Consider the following 23,458-nt stretch of genomic DNA (forward strand, 5'->3'; position numbering starts at 1 on the left):
ATTAAACTAAGAATAAAAGGGTTTGACCCAATCCCTGCTAATTACAGGATGGTTAACTTATGAGGAACTGCCAAACTAGGTTTAAGGCAGTTTAGAGATAGTGTCTCCATTACATAGTTAGTCCACCAGAGAACACTGAGCAGTTGATTTTTCAACTGTAAATTGTCCTGCTCAGTGCGTATCTTGGTCATAATTCTTAAAAAAAAAAAAAAACAAACAAAACAAAATCTGAGAGATGTGTATCAAGATTATTGTTTATATTATTTGTTCATGTGAAAAAAATACTAAAAATACTACTGGCTGATATACTGATATCCGATTTTTTAAAACTGATTACAGCTTTTGTCAGGCTACAGTTACCTCATCCCCACCTGTTAACAGTTTAGACCACATCATGGTCCGAAACGACCACCGACCACAAATTTATTCAGTGGAAGGCTGGGTTGGCATTGGAAGATTTCCAACCATCGCTTTTGGAAGTCATATTTTGCCCAAACAATATCATTAAATGGTTAAAGGGTCTGATGAATTTTGCAACCACGATGTCAATGGACAGAAGTCACACGTTTATATTCCTGCCAAGAACAAATTCTTGTTTGCGACAGCCACTTCAGAGTAAACTAAAAACCCCAAAGTTACTAAACCATCTGTCACTGTGTGTTTGCTTAACTGTGAGAAAATGATTTGAGGAGAGTCCCTCACTGTTGTTCCATTTAAAACACAGCTCATACAGTAAATATGGAAATCTCCAGCTTGCCAAATCCAGTTCATTAAAAGCAAGAACAGCAGGTCTACATTATGGTGTCTTAAGTCTCCACTGTTTTATCAATAAAAATGACAATATAGCAAAAAATTAAATCCACAGTAATATAGCAAAGCTTGCTCAGAGGAAAATTTGTTTTCAAGTAGGTTATGCAAACTCAAACGCTTGTCCCGACGGTCCTACTTCACCACCAACAGATTTTTAAAAATTCAGAAACATCCACCGAAAGGAAAATTGTAAGCATATACCCGGCGCAAAACACACATACACATAAATCAACTGACCATCATCAGAAACAACAGAAAAATAAATCTTTTGAAGCATATTTTTAACAGACACAGTCAGCTTGGCTTGGTTCAACAAAGAAAATGATGTTTCCGTGCAGCCGGCCTCCTCATCACCATAACCGTCCTCCTCCTGGTCTAATCCACTTCCCAGCAGGACCTCTGCCTCTCCTTCACTCTGTCACCCTCACCCTCAGTCATCTGTAGCCAATCAGGGAGCAGTAATGAGCCATGCTGAGTATCTGACTGGTTGCATTTTCCACAGAAAGGCTGAGTGAAGCTTTCCAGGAACATCAGAATCTCAAATTTGGCAGCAAAATTCAACCTGTTATGGCCATTACATTTCTCTGCTTAGAAGATTTTAAATAAAGCTTGAAGTTGAGATGAACAAATCTTAACGAACATTGATTGACACGGTCTGACGGCATGGCCTGGTAAATCAGAAAACAAATGTCCGAACCAAAAGCCTGTAGGTCTTACCATGAGTCTCTCCACACCGGACTCTGTTTGCCATAATATTGGGAAGCTGACCGGTGCAGATAAGTGTTGTGTCCATGGCCATCAAAAAAATACTGTCTCTCATCCACACAAACCCACTATAAATACATTTAAAGGCAAAGAAGTTCACATGTACACTAGCCTGATTTCAGACCAGTCGTATCCTTTGTGCCTTTGTCTGTCATTTACAGGTAATTCATTCATCCCTTCCATGTCTTTTTGGGCCTCTTTTTCTGTTTTCATTCATTCTGATTTTAAACAAAAACTAAACCTGCATGCTACTAATTTAACAAGCTCACTGGCAGCTGGCAGTCATTCTCACTACAGGAAGCTACCGAGAACAGCTGAGGGATAGTATCCCTGAAATTTCTACGACGACGATGGTGACGGCTGATGATGAGAGAGCAAAGAGCCCTTAGAAATTCAAAGTGAGTGTTGTGAGCACCATTTTTAACTGTAGTATTTTCAAATCAGTGAATCTTACTGTCTAATTTACACAATTTCAATGATAAAGCACTAGTATTAGCAGTATTGACAGGGTGTAAGGGTCTAGCTATAACTATAACTATAAAGCAGACTGTTCTGAACTTGTACTTTCTTGCCTCATTTATATTAGAGCTGCAACGATGGAGTGGACTGACAAAAAGACAATATGCAACCGTTATGAATCATTTCCGGTTTGTGTAGTTTTCTATGACAGTAAGCTATGTTTGAGTTTTTGACCGTTTATCGGACAAAACAAGACATTGAGGATGTCACCTTGGACTTTGGGAAATTGGGATGGACATTTTTCACAATTTTCAGCCATTTTATTGACCAAACAACTACTCAATTAGTTAAAAAAATAACTGACAGACTCATCGATAATAAAAATAACCTTTAGTTGCAGCCCTAATTTATATTATAACAATATAGAACACTTTCTGGTTCAGACAGGAGAAAACCAATTCCTTTCTAATGGTATTCTAATCAATTCTTTTCTTCTTGTCACTAAATTTTACGTGTGTTAACACCGGTCTCCTTCTCCATCTAAAAGCCTTGTTTTGGTCACATGATGCATTGTGTACAATTAGAGCTAACTTGCTACTAATGAAAAACAGCTGTTGCTGTGACATGAGGATCCTAAAAATGCTTTGCACAGATAGAATCAGGAGGCTTAGAGCTTTAAAACAATGTAGAATTGGTCGCGGTTGTGTAAAGACTGAGTCCGTCACAGACCAAAACACACCAAAACTGGCACTACTAAGGCCGATACACACCCACGCTGCACTGAGGCTTGTGCACTCTATCAATCAAAAGTCATCTCACATAGTTTGCCCTACTTCATGGGAAACTAGGCTGTGCTATACCAAAAACTGCTATGCTGATGATACATATACCTGCATATAGCATGTTCATAAAAATCTGTAGATGTTCCACTCAAGCATTATGGATGAATGTAGAAATATAACATCCAACTGTGTGTAAGTTATAATTAAGTCTATAATTAAGTTTTCTTCCTTGCTACATTAATTTAAGTGCTTCTTATTCTACCTTCTTCTATTCCTATTTTATTTTACTTAGTTTATTCTTTAATCTTTTTGTCTTACTTTTATGGTTTCAATGTGTGTAGCATGGAGGGGCTAAAACTACATATCACTGTTTGATCCTCTACTTTATAGTCACGATAAAGCTGAACAAACCAGTTTCATAAAAACCAGTTTGAGACTCGGCTGCAGTAATGAGAAATCTGACGTTTGGATAAAATTGCTGATTTATTTAAACATGGTGCAGGGTTTCTCCTCAGGAAATTGTTTAGTGGAGGAGATAAGCCAGCCAGATGATGATGCATCTCATCTTGTGATCAAGTTGGTTTGCAGGTGACAGCCTAAACAATTCTCACACACGAATTTATGACATTTGTTGTGTGTAAAGGTACATTTCTTCATTTCCTTCCCTCTGAATGTTAGTGTTACATTAATTTAAACTGTGTTATTTTCGGTTATTTTTGGTGTTTATTTCAGGTCAGGTGCCCCACCTATATGACGATAAGAAATCCAGTAGTAAAGACAGGTATGCTAATTTAAAACTTCTTTTATTCGGCAAAGGTCTTGTACAACTTCTTGTGTTTAAACAACATTTAAAGTGTGAGCTTGGTTGTATTCTTTCTTTCCCTTCTTGTCAACAAATCAGGCTCAGTAATTTCCTAAAACAGCTGGTCACTGTAGTTATTAGAAAATGTTCCTTAATAGTGCATTTGTTAGGGACTATTTTCAGCGGCGGATTAATCCACATTTAATGCTCTAGTGTGTATCTCTGGCAGCAGGACAGTGTGTGTGGGACCGAGTCAGAGTAAACTACAGTGGCCAGGTTCACAGTAATAAAATAACATGTCATTAATGGAGCTCTGTGGTAGCAAGATATAAGATATCAGGCTTTTGCTACAAAAGCAGTACTTGTTAGTAGAATCAATTCATAAAATAAAATAAGGATAGTATAGGTAATGCAGAAAATCTGTTCTTTAGCACAAACTGAACAATTATTCCAAGCGCCAGCCGCTGCTCTTTAATCCATCACTGGGACCTCTTTCTCACAAGACCTGTTCTTTAGTATTTGAGTTTTTTGTTTTGGTTTTTTTTTAATGAAAGAAAAGGTTTTGTAGGAAAACTGTTTTCGTATCAGCACTGAAAGCCGGGCATGGTATTGGTGGTATTGGATTTACAACAATATTCAACCCAGCTGAGCCTGACTTCTCAAACAGGACAGGTGAAGTAACAGAAAATAGAATCACTTCTACCAGCAATACAATACCAGCTTTAATCGAATATAATCCCCATGACAAAAACTGTGTGTTCTACAAAGTCGTTAGTCTCTGTGTGATACTGATCCACTGACACAGCAGGAACTGATCTTGCAGTGCAGCGGGGTGGAGCTCATTCTTTCGAGCTGAGCCAGCCATGCCCGACTGTGGAGACTCATGACTATCTGTTAGCTAACACACAAAGCCGACGAGGAATTTACATCGGCCATCCGTCAGGTGCTGGTACATTCTGGCCGTGACTGTACCAGCACCTGACCACTGCCTCTGCACCTGTGTGGCAGAAGGCCAAGCGCGATCAACCGGACAACTTTTACACAAAGTGTTGGAAGTAGCCACCGACTCCCGCTCAAGTTAGCGGGATAAAAGCAGGACGGGTTCAGCCCTGACAAAGCCGGTGATGAATGAGACCCCACGGATACGACATGTCTGCCTCGGTGAGTGGAACGGAGGGGGGAACTCCCACACGGTGTCAGCTGTCAGGGCATGAAGTCGGCGTTAGCCGGCTAGTGGAGTTTGACTTGTCCCAGCTAACGTTACAGTGCTGCGCGGCGGCCCGTCACTGACCTGGGACAGTAGGTGTCCACGACCGGTTTAAAATCTCCTGTTCAAATAAGAGTTAGAGGCTAAGCTAACACACCGTCTGCTGCCGGCTGAGGTAAACGAAGCCGGGGTGCTAACAGTTCCTACGGCTAACATTAGCCAGCCACAAACTTACAGTAGTAAGCCACGACCGGGTCCCGGTTCTCATGCTCCTGTGCGGTCCGGAGGTGGTGCTGGATGGGTTTGAGCTGAGCCGGTAAGGCCATGTCTGTTAAGTCCCCCCCCAGGAGACGAAAATCTATCAATTGAAGTGAGTACAGACTCCCTGTTGTTGTTAGCGAAAATGTTTCCTTCACTTCCGCGTGTATGTCCAATGGGAGCAGCCGCTTACGCGGGACAGATGATGTCATCCGCCGTTCAGGTGTCCCTCCTGGATCCATCACATCTCATTTTTGATCAAACTGATACTAGGAGGAATGACAAAAAACCCCAAAAGAAAACAAATGATATTATATTATCCTTCAGTCACAATCACAAATTCCTCAAAACTAGACATTTTATTGGTGGAAATTAAATACAACTCTCAAATACAATCTCTGAGATTCACTGTCGGGGCTGCAGCTGACGACTATTTTCATTAGTGACTAGTCTGGTTGTTTGGTCTCTAAAGTGAATAGCATGAATTGCCCATCACAGATTCCCAGAGCCCAAGGGGATTTCTTTGAATGTCCAACCAACAGTCCAAAACCCCAGGACATATTCAGTTTATAATGATCATGAAGTTCTATTTCTCCTTGTAAACCCTGCCCTGTCTCTATATAATCCCTCCACTGTGTACTTGTGTATTTTGGTTTTTTATTCAGTTGTTGTTTTTAATGTTTTAATATTACTGTATATATTTAGATTTTAACGTATATTTGTCTTAATATTAATTTACTGGACTTCTGATGTAATGGTGTACTGAATGTTCACAATCTTTTGCATGTATTACTTCATGTGTCTTTTTTCAGTGTTGTTGTTGTCCAAGACATTTAAACTTGATATTCAGTATTCTTGGTACTTCTGTGATTTAAAAAAGAAACTATTTTCTATCTGTTCTTTCATTGTATTTTTTTTTTTTAAAAGGCAGTTAAATCCTATATTTTTGTCATACGGTATATATACAGTGTATTACACTATTTTAGTTTTTGTTAAATCTATTATTAATCTTTTTTAATAATCTCAGGCTATGTGATCAGTTTTGTATGTACATATAATGCATGTATGTCTACATATTGTTCTGTTCATGAAGAATAAAAGGATTCATGAAAGTTATGAAGATAAAAACCACTAAATACATCCCCTTGTTAATTTCCTAATATTATTTGGTGAATTTCTTCAATTTTGAAATTACATTGAGTCTCTTAAATTTAATAATAATAATAATAATAATAATAATGATAATAATGATGATGATGATATGTGTATATAATCAACCAGGTTGATAACTGTGCCTTTACACTTACTGTTTAAAAATGTAAACTACTAATATTGTGTGTACTTTTTTGTATATTTTCTATTATATTAAAGGCATAGTGGTGACAAATGGATTTGTCACCATCGTTCATTGTTTCACTATGTGTTCCAATAAAAAAAAAACAACTGATGTTAAAATGTACACAATTCACGTTGAAGCAGAAAAATACCATTTTGTTCTGAAATTACTGTATTATTTTATTTGTTCATAGTAGACATAAAATATAAAACAGGAATTTAATAAATTGATGGAGATTCATAGAAATGTCCATTTTCAAAAGAACTATATGATAATAATAATAATGTAAAAGAACTGAGAGTGACTGCTTTGGAATACAAGTCTAATGCCAATCCTAACTAGAAATTGACCCATAAGCGCATCACATGAATGACAGTGTGTCAAGTCTAAAGTAGACTCAGAGTCAGTTGTTTGTTACAGAGGTGGGGTTTGGATCCCTTACGACCAAACCCATTAAAAAAGTTCCACTCAGGATATTTGGTTTGAGGTCAAGTTAAAGCCAAGAGCCTCCAGATTGAGTTTGCAGTCAGGGACACAAGCCAAAACATATTCACGATAAACAAAATGAAGACATGCTGTAAGAGGCGAATCAAAACACGCACTACAAATTGAACAAAATTGCATTTCCAAGAAAGTGGCTGGGCTTGGAGCGGAGAGTTTGTCTGTTACAGTTAAGAGAGTTTATGGCCCATGGGAAAACTGAGTTCTTCGATCTGTTTGGTTCATCTTGTGGCTAAGTGAACCTCTGATCTATGAGGCACAGTAAAGGAAGTATATACTATAACACTCCAATGTTCTCTGGGATTTTCAGAAAGCCTGTCATATTTTGACTTTGGTGAGGCCTGTGGAAAACTTTGTTGTATTTTTTTATGTGGTTAATTAGGTTCACGCTGCCCAGTTCCTAGTGATCCATGAATTGGAAACAAAATTCTCATGGGATTTGGAAAGCCGTTGTGGTTAAGGGTTTGGGTGGGGAGTTTGGGAGAAACCGTTGGCGGATGGATAGATTAAAACATTCTGGTGCAAGCCCACCCACTTCCTTGGTGATTCACTTTTGCACCCCTTGGCTCCCACCACACCAGACTTTATCCCCACTTTTGCTGATGGGATCAGCGGAGCTGAGTTAGTGTTGGCTGCACCCTACCAGAGTTGCTTCATACATGCAGACACAGAGAGACTAAATCCAAAACCCAGACAAGGATGTATAGTACATTTGGTTTCAGAAGTGGTGGGGGGAGATATATTCACCCAAAAAACAAGCAGAGGAGGTGCAAGTACTTTTTTGGGCTGGGAACAGTGTGCAGCTCCTACTCTCACACTGAATACTGTAAATCTCCAACAGACTCTATGTAGCCTGACTGGCAAAACCGAGGGCATACAAGTCCAGTGGGCACTTGCGTATTGCTGTGGGCACACAGCAATACTTGAAAGCAACTTCAATGAGTATCAACTTTTTCAATCAACTCAGAGAATCTCTCATCTGGCTTATGACAGCTGGACAGTCAGAGGACATTTATTTTATTATAGAAAAATCCCCCGTAGTACTTAGGCCCTTGATTCCAGACTTGTGGGCCTGGAAGTTCCTGGGGAGTACTTGAGCGCTAAGGGCTATCCAGATTCACAATTCATCAAGTCTGCAAGTGGCCTCAAGTGGACTTTCTGTGGACTTCCTTTGGATCCATCTAGGGTGCAGGCTTACAATATGGATGTGATGAAGTAAAATAAAGGCATATTGGTAATATAAATTAATAAAATAATCATTAAACACAATATACAGGTTATGGTTCAAATGTACCATATTTTCTTATGGAGACATCTGTTTATTGATGTAGCAAGGTTTGATATTTCAATTTGGATTTGTTTGTTATAATCTGCACAGTCAGACAGGCAAGACAAGGCAAGTTTATTTGGACAGCACCTTTCAACAAGGCAATATTTGGCTATAAAAGATCAAATGTGATAAAAGGCAATGGTTGGTTTTTTATCATGGAAGAAAAAAATGGACCACTTATGATGTGAGGATCCTCTGCTCAGAGTTTCATGTAAATATAACATTTTCTGTGTAAATGCCCATTTGAAGGGAAAGGTTTAATGTGGGTACCAGCCATCTATCTTTGTCGTATAACGCAGAAGGCCCTGAAAATAGCTTGCATAAATTTCCAATGTCAAGAACTATTCAGAAACATACTTTGAGATGGGTTACAGGGGCAAGAACTTGCATTAATATCCATGGAAACAAATGAGGTTTTATGTCCTGTCTCATAGCTCATTTTATCCCCTCATGGCCCAGCATCCTCGCAGACTTGACGATGACGATGGCGGATATGACACAGTACGTATGACTGAAGTCTGCCAGAGCTCAATCCACAAGTCCAAAGGGTGGACATTTGGATTGATCCAGAGAGAGACTATGATGCAAATGGAAGCATGCCTCCGTCCTTACATTCAATTTGTGTCCTTTCTTTGCCTTCTTTCAAGTTTGTTTTGTATGAAGTGCCCTATAAATTAATGTAATTTGACTTATGAGACCTGCCAGTTAAAATGGGGTTGGCCTTTGTTTACTGCTGAGCAGCAGTGGACATGGAGTATGTACCCGATGAGTTCCTCCTACTTTTCCAAAGAATCAGTCGGTCTCTCTATCCATTAATCTAATTTTTGTAATCCATTTATCTAACTAACTAATCGGATTTTTTGGAACATTTTTTTGATCAGGGGATTCATTGTCTGTAAAATGGGTACAAATGACCATAACAATTTTCCAGAATGCAATGGGACATGTTCAGATTCCTTTTTTGTCCCGACAACAGTCCAAACCGCAATGACAGTCAATTACAATGAATTACAATGAGAAATGCAACAAATCATCACATGTGGGGAGCTGGACATGGCGAATGTTTGCATTTTTCATCAAAAATTGGTGTCAATTGCCTGATAAATTAATTTGCCAGTTGTTTGAACTCTACACTCAACTGTCAACAATTCATCAATAAATAAATGAAGAGTAAATCAGGAAAACACAACAGAACAAAATTGTTCAGATATTGAAAGACAGAACTCTATTATTCTTGGAGCTTTGCAACTAATGAGGCAAAAATATAAAGTTTGTCCTGAGTGTGGCACCAGAGGAAAGTTAATGTTGTTATCTAAATTAGCACAGTTTATCATCTGTACGGTGGCCATTTTAGGACATCTTATACACAGGTTGTCAGATTCAGCTCTGAAGTCTTAGACTTGTTTCAAATTAAGCTATACTTTGTAAGCCACAGCTGTATGTTGACGCCTTTATGCTATCATTTCCACGATAATGCACTTATATTACCATTCATACATTTTTTACCATACTAACTGTGCACTATAACATTAGCATTCAGGTACAACAGCTGAAGTTTTTAGAGGTAAGTTGTCCTAAACAAGTGGAGGTTTTTGATCTGTTGGCGGTGCTGCATGAAAAGTCATAGAATCCCTAGCTAACAGATTCAACCTCTGGGGATCACGAATTTCTGCATCAAATCACAAGATGTTTTACTTTGGACCAAAGTGTCAACTAGACCAACAGACCAGCCAACATAGTAGAGTCATGTTGCTAGCGTAGCTAAAAGTAGTTAACAAATGATATAACTGGTCAAATTATTTTCTGTAATCTTTTAACAAAGGGATTAATGATTACATCGATTGGTCAGTTCCTTCTTAAACTCTTTATTGTTAAGATTTCCACATACTGAAATGAAGTCAATAAATCAATCAAGAATGAAACAAAGACAATGGTAGGACATTTTTAATCAATCATCTCAAGACAAAACAAGTAGGAGAATTACTGGTCGCCTACAGTAAACAGCAGCACTCAGACAAACAGAGTATGTGTTGGTCATAAAGTGTGCCTCTTTTTCTTTGACATAGCTGTGAGGTTGTAGACATTTATGAGGGGGGGAAATGTTGTTAACACAAAGACAGACAACAGCTGATGAAATATGAAATGAGTCTTAGCTCCATTTTCACAACTAACGTATAACATTAGTAAAAATCAAAGATATAAAAAATTAAAGATGGATTTTCAATGCACTGTACTGTGTGATGCATCATATTTGAAGAATTTACACAAATTATCTTGATATTTGTGGTTAAACGAAGCATCAAGACATATTAAAGGTATACTCCTTGACTTTGTAAATAGTTCTCCCCAAAAACCCCAATACTATATCCCTCAGCTCATTGTTGATATTTTACAACTCAGTACAGTTTACAGTTGAGTTCATCAAAAGAACAAGAGTTTAGCCTTAAGTTCTGCATTAGACCAAAAACATTCCAATCTTTATTCACCAGAATCTTATCAATGACTCAAACTTGTCAAAATATGTCATCTGCTTTCCAAGTCACTAAATATAAGTCAATCATTCTAAGACTGTTAACCACAGCTTCATGTACAAATTTGAACAAGCTCTTAACTGAGACTAGCCCGCTGGTTTCAGCCTATGGAATAACTTTTATTAAAAAAGAAAAACTGAATCTTGGCCCGGTCACACCAGAAAGCACGGATGTATTAATAGAGCTGGATACGGCGCTGCCACTCAGTCTTACTGCCAATTTTCCCCATAGCGGTCACTCATGGTACTGCAACGTCAAAATCCCCTGCGGCCCAACAAGTATTTTCCCCATACACCAGCATTATAAAAGAGACATCTGTAGAACTGTTGACAAGACACCTCCAACTGCAAACAAGGTCGGTTCCCTCACTGAGGTTTTATATTTGTAAAACTTTCCTAGAGCCCAGAGAAGTTAGCTTTATTTGCGTAACGTCATCACAATGTAAAGTCTTTGGCCTGGGCTAGTTCTCAAACTACTGTAGCTGGCAAACTAACTGCTAATCTGTTATCCAGCTGGAAACAAGCTAGTCAGTCACAATAGCTCTCCATGCCAGTTGGCTTTATAACCGTAAGTCAGTAAGTTAGCTAGCTTGGCTGCTAAACAGACAGTACATTATTTTAAGAGACGTGACATTTTATTGAAGAGATGTTTGCGCCATCGACTTATGTCTCATAATTCTCTGGAGCAAACCAGCAGAGCAGAGGATGATGCAACACAGCTAATAAGCTATTATTCGTTCCCACAAAGCTAAGCCTGATGAGATGGTTTGCTATTGGTCAATGGTACAAATTCAAATCCACCAAAGCTGAACGCAATGTGAAAGATTTGTGTTGATAATTGCAGCAAATATACTGAAATGACTTAACTTTGCCTTGAAATTATGCTGTTTTAAACGCTGGTGTGACCAGGCTAGAAGACCTAGAGATAAACAAAGAGATGTGGCATCAAAGCAGGAAAACAAGGCAAGTGATAACTGATAAGTCACGTGCCTTCTCTCCATCTTAAAAGTTGCTGAGAAGACCGCCTAATGTCCCGAGTTCTCTATTTTCTTCCTGTAATGCATTTTATAAACTGGACCGACTCTGGACTGATACGTCATACGGCGATTCTGGACCAGGGCTGTGTTTCCAGCAAATCCACCCCTGATTTAATCAAATCCTTTTACACGCCATATTCTTCCGCTGAGCAGCACAGATGTGGAATTCTACATTTTCATTTAATGTAAACAAGGCCTAAGTCTTGGAGACAGAACTTTTAGAGGCAAAATTTAAAACCATCCTCCACTCACAGATACCAGAACGCAGACGAACCCAAACCACAGGAGTCACATACCTGTTTCAAATCCTGTTAAACCCTGTCACACTAACCAGGCCTTTGGTACTGTAGGTTGGGATCAATTGGAGTGGTCCCTTAGGGCTGAAAAGCTTATTTAAGGGTTTAAAAGGATCTGAAATGAGGGTTTGATCCACTTTTGTCTGGTAATGCAATTTTGTACCTGAGATGATAAACAGATTGCTGAAAACTTCATAACAAAAGTTGGATGGATGTCTGATTAAAAAAAAAAAAAAAACATTACAAAACATAAGAGGTAATCATTTTCAAAATACGTTGACAGTGACACCAAGGCAAAAATACGGAAAGTATTTTGTGTAATACCACAAGCTAAGAAAAGGTGATATAAAGAGAGTGTGGGGGGGTAGAGGACATCCTCGATGAGTTTCACAGTAGAGGAGTGATGGTTGAGAATCAGACATGGACAAAGGCTCAACGATCGTTTCAAATATATTTAGGCTGAATGAGCACTTGGTTTGCTTTTCAGCCATAAAAATAATAGTTACTACATTAAATGAGACCAATAGGGCCTTGAATCTCTAAAAATGTCTTCAAAATTTCTATGCTGATTTTGTCCATGTCTGTTGAGAACGACACTACACAGTGATATTTTTTACACTGGCTCACACCTCATCCGTCTCTACTTGGATGTTGGGACACATTATGCGGTTCAGTACCTATTTTGTCAAACAATGACATTGCCCAGAACTTGTCCGAACAATTCATCATTGGATGTCAACCAATTTGTTTGTACTATTGCACAAGAAATGTGTTGTATTCCTTCTTGTTGGCATTAGATTTTTTCCAGAGACTCAAAAAATATTGTAACTTGTAATGCTATTAGATATTTTCAATATTTTCATCCCAACACATTTGTAACCTAAATTTAAAATAATATTGTTTTTTAAGTCATTGATCCTTCAGACTATAAATTTCTTTCAAGTTTCAAAATCTAAGCCTGGAAGTGTTCCATTCATTGCTTTTCTTTTTATTATTACATCAAACCCATTTTATATTAATTTAGTATCCTTGGTGGAGATTTTTACCCTCAAAGAGTAAAACACTACATTTCGACCATTTTTAGTGATGGCATCATTGTCAAGATACATTATTGTCCAAAGACGCCCTTACATTTTATAGAAGTAAACTGAGCCATTTGTTTGAGTCTTTCTGGCGCATGAGATGGGAGGCCTGTTTGAGACAGTCTTTCTCAATTCAACAGGTCAAGTTGAAGGTTGTTTCAAGACACACCAAGCTGAAACAGATATTTTCAAAGGCAGACAACCCCATCAAAGGTCCACAACAAAGTTGTGGCGCTCACGGTGATGGAAGTAAAGGTCAGAACGGGCTGGAAGCAATAACAGACACATATTGGAAGTGATAACTGTCACGCATGGAAGTGTCAGGAGCAATGGCACCTGCAGTTCACTCGCCCATGGTTAAGGTTTCTAAATCACAGTTTCTTCAGAATGACACAAGTGATAATCCATGGACAGCTCTATAGTCTACCTGTCATGTTTGATCAGCACCTGTAAGACAAGCTAGACTATAGTGTTTTATCTGCACTTCTATAAAGAATTATGTGACTAGCTATGTTGTTTGCATTGTTGGCTGTTATTGCATTAAATGAGGACTTTATGTGTTTTCATCAAAGCTTTCTGTGACTTTAAAAGTCTCCTGAATTAGAGCAGTTTGGGTCCAATGTTGGCACTCCATAAGTAAAAAAAGTCCAGAGAAGATGCATCAAGTTGGTTTGATGAACTTTGATGCATTTAGTGCACGCCAGGTCCTTAAGCAAATGGCAAAAAATGTGTGCAGCTAATGCTTCCAGGTTGTTTCTTCCGTAATATTATCACATCTGAGGTACAACTGGGTGCAACTCCAAGAACAGGGTTTTAGGGACCCTGAAGCTGTTATGGGCCACCATGTTCAAGACAATTGGGCTTTCCTTGTGCTCTAATTTGACCAAGGTCACAGTTTTTAGTAGCACCATGAAGCTGACGCCTCTCTTTCAGTCATCTTGTGGAAAAAAAGAAAACCAAAAATCTTTCTATCCCATCCCCCAACGGTTCCGAGTCAGAGGTGCATAATCTCTGGCCATCAAGTCCATACAATACCCTTGGACACAGCCAGTACAGACCCACTGATATCTGAAATACGACTAGGGGTGATCACTCTATAGTTAAGGGCAAAAAACACCTAGAGAATATTTCAGACTTGCCAGCTCTGACATTATCGCACATTCCCAAATTTCTTTGTGCAACTCACTCACGATGGACCACAGGTGAGGTTTCGCTCTTGCGTTAGCTTCCTGTTTTAAAAAAGTCCAGCAGTAGCTAACAAAGAGCCTGATAAAAACTGGCAGAAATAGTGTCCTATATTTTCACCCTTAGTCATTTTTTTGTGTGCATGTGCGCTCGTATGTATGTGTCATTGGTTGTTGAGATAACCAAGCCGTCGGCAGAGTATTTCAAATATCTCAGCAATACAGAGAAGTATGGTGATCACAGTGAAGGTGTACATGGCACTAAGGAAGATGGTTTTTTCAAAGTGTTCGGGTACCATGCACTTAGTCACATTGAAGGCCTTTTCCAAAGCACTGGCATCACACATGTACAGTGGGTGGACCTAAGGAAAAAAAGAGAAACATGGGGCAGTAATACTTTCATGATTGTCTGAACTTCCAAGCACTGATTGTACAATTACTATATTTCTCTCTGATTTATATAGATGACAAATTATTATTCAATGGCTAGTTGGCTCCTACACAGCACTTGCTGGCTGTGCCTATCATACACCCCCAACAAGATGTACCTAGCATTTACTGGGAAGTACCAACTCCAGACCAGCCAAGGTTGAATTAAAAACTGAAAGAGTTTAACAGACTTTTTCATCAGCAGGGTAGTGCTGCAACCTCATCTAACTGTCAAGTTCCAGGGATCCTCTTGAAATGCTAAGCTTTTGTGATTTGGGAAACCATCCTGCTAGCAGAGAAACCATGAAGTAGCTCAGACGGTGGCCATTTTCCACCACCACTAGCTGGTAACAATTACACCTGGCTGGGTGGATGGCCAACAGCACTCCTCCATTTTAATCACCCCCTTTTAAAAAACTTTTTGATTATTGCTGACAGGAGCTGAAAGGTCTTTAATTGCTAGTACATTTGACTGGATGTTTATTCCACCATTTTTGAATTTTTTTGCATTGTCCTACTCAATTCCATCTCTGGACTCTTGGCAGGGTATATCACACCTTTACAAATGGATCTGCAGAAATCTTTGTGAAAAGGTTGCCCATTGCGCGAGACAAATCTTAATTCCTTGACCTGGGTTATCTCAACAACTGCATGGATTGAGCTTTCTTGAAAGGGTGGTCTGTTTTACACAAAGTTAACATTTTGAAAATACCAATGATCTGAAGCCACTATTGAGCTGCTGCTCCACTACATTAAGAGAAGCCGGCTGATGTGATTCAGGCACCCCGTAAGGATTTCCCCTAGTAGCATTTCTTTAGAGCTGTTCTGGGTATGACCCATTGGAAAGGGAAACCATGGCAGCCTGGGAAATGCTGAAAGGATTACACCTCCTGGCTGGCCTGGGGGAGTTTGGGTACCGCCCAGGAGGAACTCCTGGTGAAAAGGATGTAGGGGATACTCTGCATGCCCTTTTGTCCCAATGACCCTATCATGATAAGCAACTTGAAAATAGATGGATGGATCCAAGTCTATGACATGGATTAGCACTCTATGGAGTTCATAAAGTTTAAAATGATTTAAAATTGACAGACCTGGAAGCCAAAGAGGTGGCTTTGTAGCCAGAAGGCGATGACTTCCAGAATGATGCGTAGGAGAACAGAAATTATATAGAAGACAGTGTAGATGGGTCGTTCGAGGATCTCCTCCTGGTCAATATTCTTACAGGCTGCATAGAGGTGGAACACCGCCCCAGGAACTAGCACGGTTACCAGTTGTAACGCCCAGAAGACCTGGAGAGGCAGAGATAAGAAAGGGGGAAGTCAAAATCCTGTGGAAGGAGACGATTGCGTAAAAAATGGACGAATCATGAAATAGATGATGGGAGAAAGCAAGAAAGAAGAAAACATTAAGAGAAGTGGGCGAGTGAAGTAGAAACGCTAAGAGGTTGGGGCATAAAAGCAAGGAAAAGACTTTGAGCAGTGAGAGAAGACACAAGAATAAAAAAGGAAAAGAATATTCGTACATTTATTTTTCATCACTTGACACATTGGTTTAAATTGACCATCCAGATGGTACAGGTAAATAATATATGGTATTTGTTTCTTTGGTAACTGAGGCAGTCAGGAACCCAGTTGAGTTGAATGACTGCTGCAATGTTTCATCTCTCCCAAGTTGCGATTTCTACCAATCTGAAGGAACAGTTATGCTGATAATGATTAATTATAGATTATTAGATTAATTATACAAAGCTGATGATTGTCATATTTTAGAATACTTTATCTTGGATCTTGGATCTTATGGATCTGAAACATGTACCATTACCTGCAGAAGGGAATAATATTTTGTCTTTATTACTAGGGCAGGCAACTCGCCTAGTGTTTGAGTTTTTAATTGCTATGCTATAGCTTCCATTAGCTTGGCTCTTCTTTAGAACAGGTTAGCCTTACTGGGCTACGCATTTTTTTGTCTAGTGTAATTGTGCCGTTTTGTTAAGTTACTCCTGTACTAGCATAACCTCGTTAGGTTAGTTTAGTTAGATACAGATAGCTTACCTCATCATAGCTTGTTTTTAGCATAATTTAGCTTAGTTATATATGTAATCCGATGTTAGAGAACTAAAACCAGTAGGATACATTACCATTTCATTAATTTGTAATTTGTATTTTAATTTCAATTAGTTACAATTTTTAGTTTGGTTAAGTTTAATTTTGGTAGCTACAAACGTTACAAGTCAGTATTTTTTCGCTGTAATTGTAGTCTAAATCATCACATTTTACTTAAGCAAACATTAGTTTAGCTGATATTATGTATTATGTATTATGTATATTTCAAATAATTATAAAATTTTGTTTGGTTATAGCTGGTTTGATCTTGCTGCGGTAGTTTAGCCTGTTACACCCATTTAGTTTAGTTGTTAGGGTCATAGCAGTAGCAGTGGCTACTGGTAGTTTCCTTATCTTATTTTAGCATACTTCAGCTTACCTTACCCTAGTTATATACATTACGGAAAATTAGAGGACTGAAATGGTTATACTGGTGGGCATCATTCCTGTGTAATTTACGTTTAGCTGAGTTTGGTTCAATTTTATCGAGCCCAGAGGTAAACTGTGGTGTTATGGGTTTGATTCATAAAGCAGTAGTTAAACAATAGTAGGTAGCTTATTTTACCTAAGTATAATTTCGGTTAGCTAATCGTATAGGTCTAAATAAACTTCTGTTTAGCATCTTTGATCTTGTAGCATAAAAGCTACAAAAACAGCCAGTTGAGTGTAGTTCTGCCTGCAGCAGTCAATGGTAGCGTCTGAGCTGTGGCGGCTATTGCTACTGACAGAGAAACCAGGCAGATACTGGGTTATTGAGACCAATAAAGAATCAATAAAATGTCTATACAATTTTTTATTACATTAATAAATTACACAGCATTTTGGTTAAGTCTGTCTATGATTTTTTTTTTTTTTTGACTTGTCAGAGCTCTCTGGCGGACAAACTATGTAAATGAAGGCACTCTGCATAAAGTACCTCGAACATACCTTTGTCAATTCTGTAGTACAGTTTTTTGTGCTACTTATCGGCACAGGCGCAAAACAGGGGCAGTATGTCTGCAGTTAGTTAATATTGGCCAATACTAGCTCTAAAAGGTAGTTCAGTTTAGCTTACCTCGGTTCTGTGTGACGTTAGAGGACTGACATGGTTGTACCAGTGTTCTACAGTACTGTGTAATCTGGTTGTACCTTTTAGTCTAGTCTAGTCTGGTCTAGTCTAGTCCTACCTGAGGTGTTATGGGTCTGAACTGGTTGTAGCAGTACAGGTTGAGCTCTCGGCGATCAGGGTCGCAGCTGAAGTGCAGTGCCTCATTCCCGTAGACGGCAAAGCCAAGAACGCCCAGGAAGAACATCCGCACCGAGCCGAAGAACAAGGTGTGGAACTGGCCTATCACCGTAGGAGGCCTGAGCTGGAACGCGCACAGAGAACGCAGACACACACAGATGCACAGAGTCACACGCACACATGCAAGCGAGCAGGAACAGCACACACAAATACACACACACACACACACACACACACACACACACACACACACACAGAAAGGCGCAATTACACGATGCGACACACGAGCACATTGAGACAGGGACACAGACAAGCAAGAGCGGAGACGCTCAAATGTGCACAAACGGACACACAAAGACACGTATAATGCATTCAAACAAGCGTTCACATTTTCATGGCACAGACATGCGACAGACAAATGTGCATAGGACACACAGGGGCGTGCACGCACGCACACACACACGCACACGCAGTCGGAGACAAAGAGAAAATAGCTTCTGTCAGCCAGATAAATGCAGCTGCAACAGCGGCTCACTGAGGCCCTGGGCTCTGAAAGCTAAAACAAAACCCATTCAGAGGAAACATTTCCCATCTCCTCTCTTTACCTGCTCTGTCCTGATACTAGCACTGAGTAATGGTCACCAGAAAAGAAGACCTAAATGACACGCTCACATAGCAAAGAGCTTTTTGGCCTACAAACATGTCGCCCAGCTACATGAAGACGGAGGTAAAAGGAGTGGATTAAAAACACTAAGCACGAAATCAATGTCATTCCATTTGAATTCTGTAACTATCAAATCCTGAAACGTAGAAAGTCGCAGCAGGATAAGCCCTGATGAATGTAACGATAAAACCCCCGCCATCCGCCTTTGTCGTCTACTTACGCATCCTTCATAGAAGTTTTTGATGTAGTTTAAAGACATGGTTTGCTTGTCGATCTCCCCTGTTTAATTCCAGGGCTGCTCTGGGCCCTCATGGCCGGTTCGCTGCTGGCACCAGTTAAAGGCCACCAACAGTAGGGCTCCAAAATCTCCAACTGAACCCTCTCCCTCTCTCTCCCTGTGTCCTGAAAGCCCGTGTCAATGCATATTTTTTTGCCTTTTATCCCTCCATCAATTGACTCACTCAGTAGAAAAAGGACAACAGAGACAGAGGGGCCAACAATGGCCCGGGGGGGCATGTGGTCCCTGCATTATAATCCCCACAGAACTATGTCAGCGAAAAAAACAACCTCCTGTTGCACACAATGCAGAGAGAGAGATGGCAAACATGCAACAAAAATACAATGCACCTGGTTAGGTAAAGGACCATGAGAGCTCAACTGAACTTAATGTCGTTTTCTCACAGTTTAAAAAGGTTTTTTTTAAGGTGTTGAGCTTTATTTTGAAAAACGTGTCTGTTCTTAGCTGAGTTACCATTGGAATATTCTGATGCACAGCCCTGCTTTAAATGTGGTAAATAAATCAGTTATGGTCCTTTCATACTTTTTGACACAAAGCTTACTTTTTGGTTTTTGTGAAGTTTGTTTGTTTGTTTGTTGTTGTTGTTTTTTTTTTTTTTTTTTTAAACATGGACACATGAATAAATTTTCTATCAGAAAAATAAAAAGTCAAAAACAAGAGTGATGACAACACACCCTGCACTGCAAATACTTCTGGAAGAGCATTCACGGAGCTGTTGTTGTCCCAAATACAGTCCCTTGGCGAGCCACGAGCGACCAGCCACCAACACAGAAAGAAAACCACGATCAAAATTCAAATTCCAAAAGCCAAAGCCGGACAAAGTGAAATAAAATGGAAGTCCACACACCAACCGTAATCCTGGCGGCGTGCTGTTCATTCCCCCCTCTTTTTTCCACTCAGGGATCCTAAACTCATGCCAGTTGCGGGACCTTGCGGGACAGAGAGTGCGGTCAAGCCGCGCGGCATTAGGTCGGCGCACTTCCGGTCACACTGTTCAAAATAAACGCAGGGCTTTTTCGAGGAGGACAGCCTGAAAATGGACGGGCCCAGCGGACAACTCTGAAAACAGCTGAACGTCAGACGTGGGAGCGAGGTAAGGCCAGATTAAATGAATGAAAAGGGTCCGATGGAAAAGAAGAACGAAGCAGAACCTCGGCAACACTGTACGACGTGTGAGTGACATGCACGCGGTGTGTGTGTGTGTGTGCCAACGGGCATGCAAGGTCCGCGAGATCGCGCAAGCTATTCGCGCTGAAATAAAACATTTTATTCGGCCCCGAGCGGAAGAATCGTCCTGAAAAAGTGACGTTGCAACTTTATAACATTGGGGCCCCAGCGATGACTAAAAGTCCTCAAAACGGCCGCCACGAGCAGACAAGTGTTCTCTTGAACCCATCTGTCGGACCATGTGTCTCAGCTTGTCAGCACCAGCACTACGTCCATACCGACTCCAACAAAGTGTCCCGGTCATCTTGGTGGGGGGGAAAGTTTTAGCTTTTATTCTGAAGGCCAACTCCTGGCGCTTCCGGCGCCGCTCGTCCTAACCCCGTCAGGCTTGACTGGTCTTTGACGGCGCACTGCTGGCTCGTAGCGGAGCCGGGGAACCGACTCGTGCGTAAAAGCGCCTTGGCTCAGATTCCCGCTGTCGGAAAACAAAAAACAAAAAAAAAGAAAAACAAAACGACGCAGCACAACACAAAAACGTGATGGAGTCACGAACGCAGGTCCGATCTGAGGTCAGGTGATGGCCGAGTCGGCGCCCCGGTTCATCCACTGGCCACTGAGCATGTCAGTCATGTCTCTGTTTAATCCGGAGCGAGGATAAGACCTGTTCAATCAGCCAGAAACAGCGGAGGAGAACATGGACCCCGAAATGCGCCTGGAGTTCCTTTTGTCGTTTGGTTCTTTCATAGACTCCCGGTGATATTTGGATGCTGGTTCTCCATTCTGACCCACACGAGCGGCCCCGTAACGCATTGTCACGTGGACCAAGACTCGGCAGTGTCGGTACTTTTGATCCAGTTATGTCTCGACCTTACATATCATGGTTCGCATGCAACCAGCTCACCCGGTGACCCCCCAGCGTTAAGCTCGCCAAGGAATCACACACACACACGCACACACACACACACACACACACGCACACACACACACACACACACACATGCACGTGCAATGACGTCCGGGGTTTGAGAGAAAGAACACAGACGACACCGAACCTACTTTCTGGCTCCATACATCCAACCGGCCTGTCCGGTGACGCCTGCTGTTACAAACCAAGCCGAGGGTCCCTCTTGGGTTGTGGGCCGGACTCCCGTGGCTGCAGCCTGAAGGCGAACACGGGAAACCGGAGTTAGCGGCACATTCCTTAAACTAAACTCGCTGTTTTTCTCCCTGGTTTTTAAAACATCGTCGTTTCTTTCATTCTCCGCGGAGCAGTCAGATCATTGCTACCTGACCCGCGCATGGTGCATTTGCCTGTTTCGGATTTAAACCGGGTACATTAGAGGAACCACACGACAAACGTAACCACAGGACACTTTGGGATACGAATACCCCAAAACCCTCTTCAACGTAATTCAGTGTTATTTCCCATAAAGGCTCCGTCACGGGGCCTGCCCATGACACATAGATGCTTAAACCTCCAACAGCTCCAACCGCTCCTCTCCTCCCTCAGACCCGTTATTTTTCAGCTACGGACGTGTAACAAACTCCGGAACATCTCTCGGCTGCTTCAGGTCGGAGACTAACACTGGACCGAACCCACGTTGTTACTATTTTCTGTGTTGAAACGGGCCCGTCGGTTGAATCGCAGTCAGCCGGTGGACGCGGAAAAGGCCGATTTCCGGTATCGCGCGCGGCTCAAATCCGAGCGATCCCGACTTGTTGAAGCCGAGGAGGTCGAGATCGAATTCCAACGCCCGTTACGCATCTGCCACCGTGGCAGCGCGGACGGGGTCCATTTGCGCTCGGTGAGGCGGCGGAAGCGCGAGCTCCGCATGGCGACCGGCAACTTGAAAACCCCGCGGTTAGAGGACCGGAAGTAGGGAGAAAGCGCGACTAAGCCGCTGGTGGCTCACGAGTGAACCACAGCCCGCCGTTGGGTTATACTGTGACCCCGCTCCGCCTCATCGTCGCCGGGCTCCCAGACTATTCGCCCGCGCATTTCCCCAGGTGAGGCGTTGGTCAGTTAGAAGGCGCTTCTGGGAGCTGGACGGACCCCGGGAGCTGTTTTTGTTTTGTGGGCCAGTTTTTTCCCCGGACCCGCCGCCAGGACACTGATCACCGACCTGCCGGAACAGAGTTTCGACATGTGCAGAGTCCAACCAAGAGAAGTTTGGGGTTGAAAACGGGAGAAAGGTCAAATGGTTCATCACATTCCTCGACTCAAAACCGACATTTGTCTGGATTTGTCGGTTCTCCCTCCTTTTACTTCCCTCCACGTCCCCGATCGAGTGGGGGAAGTACTCGGATAGAGTTTGAGACATGTAGAGAAACCTGGACATTTCATGATAAGGTGAATTGGTCCGCACAAAGTAAACCGCTGGGTTTAAAAAGAAAAAGCGGGCAGGTGTTGGCAGAAGATAAGCCCGTGAATATACTCCACCCCCGTCCGCTGTGGATTTCCGTGCTTCTCGTGGGCTCCGGGGTGTGCGCTGCGTCTCGCCCGTCACCTACCTGCAGCTTTTTTTTTAGCCCAATCACCGACCGGTCTTTGTGCCACTAACTCGAAGATGCATCTCAGCCGTTTGCCCGATCCGGCGGGAAGGCGCCTCTGAAAGGAAATGAAGAAATCCCACCGATGAGACTGATCCCTCGCTCGCCCGCTACTGCTGGTGGTAACTCGTGGCAGTCGTCGGTCACAGCCTCAGAAAAGTCACCGGTAAATTGGTTCTAATCCTTTCATCCATTCTTCTTTCGAATAAACATTAGTGGCGCAGCTATTTCAACAGTTCAGTTACATTAACGGTGAATCTTTGACAGTTACTGGTAAACTGCTGCGTTTGAATCCCAATAATCTGAATGACATGTTGGATTAAACCCCCCCCCACTAACCCCCCTGCAGCCTGCAGTGACCCGTAGAGGGTCGTGGACCCGGATTTGTGTGCCACGACTGTCGTCTCACAGCCTGACAACGATGCCGTGATGGTACGGTTCATTCCCAGCATGCAACTGGAGGACACCTGTCACACGTAAACACGGGCCGAGCCTCAGACGTTCTGCCTCCCCGCCTCGGACTGACCCCCACGCACCTGCTATTCATTTAGTATGACGAGTTAAAACACAACATCAGCCTCGGTTCCTCTCTCTCTCTTTTATTATCACATTATGTTCACAGGGATCCACGTGTCTTGTGTCCT

General features: G+C 41.5%; 2 protein-coding genes across 5 annotated transcripts in view; both read right to left on the bottom strand.

Moving 5' to 3' along the window:
- Positions 1-5,292, bottom strand: part of vta1 (vesicle (multivesicular body) trafficking 1) — a 72,032-nt gene extending 66,740 nt beyond the window's left edge. For 2 of the 3 annotated variants that reach the window (XM_040125116.1, XM_040125114.1), the window contains exon 1: positions 5,061-5,291. In XM_040125116.1, the coding sequence (XP_039981050.1) occupies positions 5,061-5,151 (91 nt within the window). In that variant the 5' untranslated portion in view covers positions 5,152-5,291. Of the gene's footprint in view, positions 1-5,060 lie in introns of all 3 variants that reach the window. The other variant, XM_040125115.1, reaches the window with a different exon arrangement.
- Positions 5,293-10,195: 4,903 nt separating this feature from the next.
- gje1 (gap junction protein epsilon 1) lies at positions 10,196-19,881 on the bottom strand. 2 transcript variants are annotated; one of them, XM_040125130.1, is made up of 4 exons: positions 19,772-19,881; positions 18,077-18,259; positions 15,900-16,097; positions 10,196-14,741 (listed from the first exon to the last, which is right to left on the bottom strand). In XM_040125130.1, exons 1-4 carry the CDS (start codon positions 19,799-19,801, stop codon positions 14,544-14,546), a joined length of 609 nt encoding a protein of 202 aa, XP_039981064.1. In that variant the 5' UTR covers positions 19,802-19,881; the 3' UTR covers positions 10,196-14,543. The 2 variants fall into 2 exon arrangements, with proteins under 2 accessions (XP_039981064.1, XP_039981063.1); XM_040125129.1 differs by lacking the exon at positions 19,772-19,881 and adding an exon at positions 19,020-19,119.
- Between the last annotated feature and the right edge of the window lie 3,577 nt (positions 19,882-23,458).

This window comes from Xiphias gladius, chromosome 4 (assembly GCF_016859285.1).
Source record: "Xiphias gladius isolate SHS-SW01 ecotype Sanya breed wild chromosome 4, ASM1685928v1, whole genome shotgun sequence".
NCBI classification, from domain to species: Eukaryota; Metazoa; Chordata; class Actinopteri; order Istiophoriformes; family Xiphiidae; genus Xiphias; species Xiphias gladius.

What these genes read in the sequence shown, in the direction of transcription:
- gje1 (XM_040125129.1), bottom strand. Translation starts at nt 19,058, where the DNA reads ATGTCTTTAAACTACATCAAAAACTTCTATGAAGGATGC. An exon ending in TCAGACCCATAACACCTCAG is followed by an intron (nt 16,098 to 18,076) that starts GTAGGACTAGAC and finishes CTGCCTCTCCAG; the next exon opens with GTCTTCTGGGCGTTACAACT. An exon ending in GCCACCTCTTTGGCTTCCAG is followed by an intron (nt 14,742 to 15,899) that starts GTCTGTCAATTT and finishes TTTTTTCCTTAG; the next exon opens with GTCCACCCACTGTACATGTG.